This window comes from Phyllostomus discolor, chromosome 3 (genome assembly GCF_004126475.2).
Source record: "Phyllostomus discolor isolate MPI-MPIP mPhyDis1 chromosome 3, mPhyDis1.pri.v3, whole genome shotgun sequence".
NCBI classification, from domain to species: Eukaryota; Metazoa; Chordata; class Mammalia; order Chiroptera; family Phyllostomidae; genus Phyllostomus; species Phyllostomus discolor.
Genome location: NC_040905.2, coordinates 90,117,622 through 90,123,950, shown reverse-complemented (window position 1 = coordinate 90,123,950; position 6,329 = coordinate 90,117,622). Strand labels below are relative to the sequence as shown.

General features: G+C 44.1%; 1 protein-coding gene and 1 pseudogene across 1 annotated transcript in view; one reads left to right on the top strand and one right to left on the bottom strand.

The window, feature by feature from the left end:
- Window positions 1-1,775: 1,775 nt before the first annotated feature.
- STAG3 (stromal antigen 3) overlaps window positions 1,776-6,329 on the bottom strand; it is a 28,733-nt gene continuing 24,179 nt past the window's right edge. The window contains exons 29-33 of the mRNA XM_036020732.1: window positions 4,350-4,524; window positions 3,982-4,083; window positions 3,610-3,688; window positions 2,480-2,539; window positions 1,776-2,202 (exon numbers count right to left, since the gene is read on the bottom strand). Coding sequence (XP_035876625.1) covers window positions 2,194-2,202; window positions 2,480-2,539; window positions 3,610-3,688; window positions 3,982-4,083; window positions 4,350-4,524 — 425 coding nt within the window. The 3' untranslated portion in view covers window positions 1,776-2,193. The remainder of the gene's footprint in view (window positions 2,203-2,479; window positions 2,540-3,609; window positions 3,689-3,981; window positions 4,084-4,349; window positions 4,525-6,329) is intronic.
- LOC114502330 lies at window positions 4,571-5,221 on the top strand (annotated as a pseudogene).

Below are 6,329 nucleotides of genomic sequence, written 5' to 3'. Positions count from 1 at the left end.
CATAACAAGCCACCACAAACTTAAGTGGTGTAGCCACCACCCTTTTACCATGATCATGGATTCTGTGCATCAGGAATTTGGAAAAGGCACAGAAAGGTGGCTTGTCTCTGCTCCCTGATGCCTGGGAGCTCAGCCAGAAGACAAAAGCTGGGTGTTGGAACCATTTGACTTATATCTGAACCATGTGTGGTGGTTAATGCTAGAAGTAGTCTGGGACCTCAGCTAGAGCTGTTGACTTAACACTTATGCATAGCTTTTTTCACAGAATGGTGGCTAGGTTCCAAGAGTAATTATGTGGAAGCTGCCAGTTGAAGGTCTGGGCTTGGAAACTGGCAGAGCATCACATCATCATATTCTATTAAGCAATCACAGAGCCCACATTCAAGGGGAGAGGACCTAGAACCCAACGTCTCAGCAGAGTGGTAAAGAATCTGGGGAGCATGGCATAACACTTGCATAGATTCTAAGGTTGGCGCTCAATCCACTACATTGGGCTGTCTGGCTGCATACATATTGCCAACATTTATAGAGCTTCCAAGTTTCTCTTTTGATCTTGTGAAGCACTCTTAGCTTGGTTGGTATTTAAATAACTCAGGATTCTTTCCCCTTCTGGGTCCTCAGTGATCTTCACCTCTATTTTCCCACTGTTCCCAGATCCCATAGAAAAGGCTCCTTTTCCTGGTGCCGTTGCACCAGAACACAGACTAAAGATCTCTGAATGTATCAGCTGCCCTTAGGGTACTGGTAGGCTGCCTTCCCAAAAGGAGACTCACAAACCCAACTTCTAGCTTTCATCTAGGAGGAAGGGGAAAGGAGGAAAAATGGGTTTGGCTGAGTGACCTGCAGGAAGTCATGGTTCCTTCTGCAGAGATCACTAGCTGGATGGCTGTCTTCAGCCTGGAAGACCAGTGAAAACTGGAACTTAAAGCAGATGCCTAGTACAGGGACGAACTGGAAATTGTATCTAAAAGGAGAGACTAAAGGGTTCCTTAAACCACGAAGGAAAATAGTTAAAGTAGAAAGTGATAACAGTGTCTTCATATATTTGATTGTTTGTCAGAGGGAAAAGAGAGAGCAGAGGTCTGTGCTGCTCCAAAAAGCAGAGTAAGATCAAACAAGTCAGTGTTTCAAGAAGGCCAGTTTCCACAGATTATTTTATGGCAACCTAAGTGAGAGATGAAGGTGGTAATGAAAGGAGAGATGGCTCAGAGAGAGATTTTGGAGAATGGCTTGACAGGACTTGGTGAGAACTAGCTAGGGAAGGCAAGAATGAAGGAGAAGGTGATGTCAAAGACTTGCATTTTAGGGTTGGACACTTAGAATAACTTCTAAGTTACCTCCTACCTCTCAGATACTGAGATTCTACAAAATTTCAAATTATTACAGGTGTTTGGGGAATAAGGGCATAAAATCACCCCTGGAAAGAACCCTTAGGTGAAGGCTGCCAAGACGTTTGGACTGGCCTGGTCTCGTTGTAGGTGGGACAGGCAGGTCCACCCTCTAACCAATTAGAATACTACCTTTCCTCTTTAGCCTAAACTATTCTCAATAGATAAACTACTCAAAGGCAGCCAGTCTCTCCCTAACTTCTCTGCCCCACCTAGTCTCAATCACTAAGCAACAGATCCCTGAGAGCCAGTATACTATAAGCACCTGGGGTGTGTGCAGAGCCACCCCTGCACACCATGCTATGGGGCTGGGCAGGGCCATTTAAGACATCAGCAAAGACCTGATCCCCATCAGTTTAACAATCTCAAGCCACACCTGGGATCCAGCTGACTCAAACATGTTTATTGAGCTAATCACTAGGGCACAAAAGAGGCTGGGAAACATGTTCCAAAAATAAAGGAAAACTGTTATGCTCTTTCAATTCAACACAGGAAAGTAGTGCCCCTCTCAAATACTGAGATGAAGCCCCCATCCCTCCAAACACAGCAGGAAATAAGCACTCTGCTCAAATACAGAGGAACAGAGCCATGGTGCATTAGGAATTATGGGGCTTAAGGCTTCTCTATGCCAACGTAATCAGAGAAACATTAAATTAGAAAGGTGAAGCCCACTTCCTCTTCCTCTCAGAGACCAGGACTGGGGGTGGAAGTAATGGTTCCTTTTGCTTCCTTTTCCTGTTTGCCTTTTCTAAGTGATCATACTGTTGAGGTGGTGGGTGGAGATGGGTAGGGGCGTTGAGTCATGTCAGAAGTCCTCCTGTATTGAGAAAAGTTGAAAGACAAACACAGATATTAACAGACCACAGGGCAAAGAGACAACTGCAAGGTCCTACAGATGACAATTCTAATTCCCTTCCTGCCCTCCTCCCAGGGCTAATCCTAAAGCTCTGGACACAGCTGAGAAGGCAGGCTACAGGCTGTAGTGTTTCTTTCCATCTATTTGGCAGGTACACAAATTATCTGCCAGCACATCATAAGAATACGTATCTCCTCTTACCCTGCCATCCACAGCCTGTTTTGGGGCCACTCACCTCAAAGTTCAGCTCTGTAGAATCCAAGAGGTCCAATCCAGGCTCACTGGGGTAAGAGTGCTAGAGAGAATGGGGTCAAAAGTCAGGAAGGTCCTTCCCTACTCCCATCACATTGCGAACAATCACAAAGTTCCTTTTCCGGTAACAAGTGTAAGGGCTGTAATAGGTCCCTGAAGCAGTCAGGGAGAGGAGATTAACAAAGGCAGGGTGGGCGGGAGGTTCAAGCCTAGGCTTCCCAAAGTTATGTGCTGAGTCCCTTAAATTTGTTCCATTTTGGAACCTGAGAATGGGATTTTTCTTGCGGGGTCTTTAGGAGAGACTACAGAATTTTAATCTTGGCCTTGCTTGCTAGTCTCTGGTTTAAAGATGTCATTGTCTGTTTTTTTCCTTCTGAACATAAGATCTCCATTCTCCTGCTTTATTCCATCCCTTCTCCTTCCCCTCAAAGAGAAGGGAGCAGAAGGACAGCAATAGCAGACACATAATCTTTTTCAGTTTATAATCCTTTTTGTTCTTTTTCCTTTTGTATTTTGTGTAAAAGCTTCATTTTAAAGATGAGGAGGCTAAGGGGGTTAAAGAGCTAGTCTGATGAAGTGGTAGAATTGAGGACTCTCAGGTCACCTCAAATTCCATGCTTTTCCTACTCAACTGGCAGCATTTCCTCCTGGGGAAACAGTCAGTCAGGCTGGAGTAGAAAAGGGAGTGAGTGGAAGAACAGGGACTGGCACAGCCCTCTAAAGAGACAGGAGGGAAGGCAGGGTGCCCATGTGTCTGTGTACATGCATACATTATGAAGAGACTTAATGAATGGGTTACAAGACTAGGCTAAATGACCTTCCATCTCTAGCTCTAGAACGCCTTTCAATTTAGATTCAGAGGTAAAATACTTATTTGGAGTGCTATTTCAGTCCTTTCTGGTATTTTTTAAATTTCTTTAATAAAAGTAAAATCCCAGCATAATGCAAAGCATCTTCAAATCTCCCTCCTTTACTCTGTGATGCTTTCAAAAAGTCCTATGTATCTTTCAGGGACAAAGGCATCATCAGGACTGATAGAACAGAACCATTCTAGTTTCTCTTTCTCATATGTGCATCTCATATGAGGGAGAAGGGAATGCTGGGTCCACTCACCTTGTCTGGATCTTGCCATTCTTCACCTGACTCGTTCTGAATTTCTAACTCTTCCTCATCCTCTTCCATAAGGCTGAGTCTGATGGCAGTAGCAAAGAGTAGAGGTTTCCAAACTGCTGTTTAAAGACTCCTGAGGCACCCCAGGGAGCAGTAAGTACAGCAGGGCTCTAGGTTCCCACTCCTGCTTTAATCAGCAACTCTACTCTTATCACAGTTTTACATACTAGAGTTCCATATTACATTAGAAAGAAGTGTTCTGTGGTTAAAACAATTCCACAAAGCATCAGCACAGAAGCTCTGGATAAGGGGAGGACCCCTTCACCATGGGTAACAGATCTGAAGTGAAGATAGAAGATAATGAGAAAAGCTCACCGGGTCAGCCGGTTGCCCAGACCAGGACCTGAATGGTTGAGAGCAGTTTGGAAATGCTGTGGACTCAAGAACCTTGACCTCTGGGTGCCTCTAAGGAGTTGGCTGTTGGGACGGATATAGGATCAGTGACAGGTATGTAAAAATAAAGGATAAAAAGAAGAGATAAGGTGGTGAACATTAAAGGGGAGAACAGCTCAGAGTGTAGGGAAAAAGAGAAAGTGTAGAGCTGAAAAAATTGAGAAGGACTGAAGGAGGATCCAAGAATGAGGGAGTGCTGCAGGGGAGAACAGAACAAAAACAGCAAGATGGAGATGGCAAGACACCAAACTAGGAAATCAGACACCCCGATTCTCCCTCTCAGCCCTCACCCTCTGGTAAACTCTGACTCTGAGCCACCTTCTTCTTCCACCTCTTCCAATGCCCCCAGGGGCTGCCTATTCTTCACAGCTGTGGAGGTAAGGGTGGGTGTAGGTGGGATGCTGTTCAGCTGCAGGCTTTCCTCCTGGGATGAAGAGATATCTTCTCTGTGCTGCCTGGAGGAGCCTGCAAAGAAGCAGATGTGCACATAAACTGTAGACAAGGTACTGCCATGGACAGTTTTATTTTTTCAGGACCTGGATTTTGGTTAGAAAAAGTTAAGAAAGGAATGGAAAACCTAAATGGCCTCATTATGTTCTGACTAAAAAATGAGTGTAGCTTTATATACTAAAAGAATAAGGCTTATAGAAGTATATCTAGCTCTTTCCACCTCCGGCCAACACAGTAAAAGCAGCTGCCACCACGTCTGCCTACCTGCAACAGATGGTCACACAGAACTGCTCCAGCTTTTTGATAAACAGGAATAAGCAGACATACAGCATTGACCCCAATAATCTGAAGGCATGCAACTCCTTCTGTCACAATGGGCTGATTCACCACAAGATGGTGGGTATGGAGCCAGTGGCAAAGGTGTGGTGGTCATCATGAAATAGAGATGGGGACAATGAAAGCTGGCCACTTCCTATGTGCAAACCACCATCAACAAGAATGCCTGGGCCACCCTGAGCAGCATCCAGCACATGATCTGCAAGAATAAGTACTACTTGGATCTGTACATGGTCACCATATGCAGACCCAGCACTATCCTGGGCAGCCAGAAGCCCATGATGGTGAAGATGAAGCAGGTCCCCCTCACCAAGAGCTCCTGAGCACCACAAAGCAATAAAGATATCAGCGACTTTTCTAAAAAAAAAAAAAAAAAGTCCTAGCTGGTGTAGCTCAGTGGATTGAGCACAGTCTGTGAACCAAAGGGTCGCTGGTTCGATTCACCAGTCAGGGCACATACCTGGGTTGCAGGCCAGATCCCCACTGGGGACTACATGAGAGGCAACCACACATCGATGTTTCTCTCCCTCTCTTTCTCCCTCCCTTCCCCCCACTCTAGAAATAAATAAATAAAATCTTTAAAAAATAAATACTTTTAAAAAGACATGGAGGGACCTTAAATGCATATTACTAAGTGAAAGAAGCCCATCTGAGATAAATAAATAAATAAGTAAATGGTATACCTAGGACCCACAGAAGAAAAACTTACTACACAGCTTATAAAATAAGATGGAAAAAGATATAAATATATTTTTTGCATATGAACAATAACATCTGAACATGAATATGAGAAAGGGTTGGACTCCCCTAAGATTGAGAGGTCTCAGTTAATAAATGAAGATATTTAAGATCCTATTCATTCAAGATTTCTGTGGTGAGAAAAAGTTTAAAATGGCAAATAGAGTTTTGGGACCTGAAGCTATGATAGAAGGGGCAGGGAGGGAAAAAAACGGAATACTGGATTTTCAAAAAGCCAGAAAAAATTGAGATGATTGCAATGTTGGTGTAGTGCTGATATGAAGGATAAGTAAAGAACCTAGTTAAGAATCTCCTGCAGAGATCTGAAAAGGTAGAGGAGAAAAAAGAATCCAAAATGTCTCAGAAAACCCAGGTAATACTATTTGAAAACATGAGTCAAATTGATATTAATATTTGTCATCTGTAAATATTCACACACCCATTAGCCTTCCCCTTTATGGCCATGATCCTACACTGAAACCAATAACCTGGAAAAATAAGGAAGGGGAGGGCTACAGATTACAGGGGAGAGCCACAAACATGAGTCTGTAACCTGAGAGGAAATGTTGGGCCCCCAGGTGGATGGATCCTCTGAATCTCCCCAGCCTATTAATGGCATAATTCCCAAGCACTCAGCCTTTGGGCCCCTCCTTTGCCCCACCTTCACTGGCTTCCTTAGCCATTTAGCCTTCACACCTTTAAATACCAACTCCCAAATTCACCTCAGCTTTTGCCTTTCCCCTGAA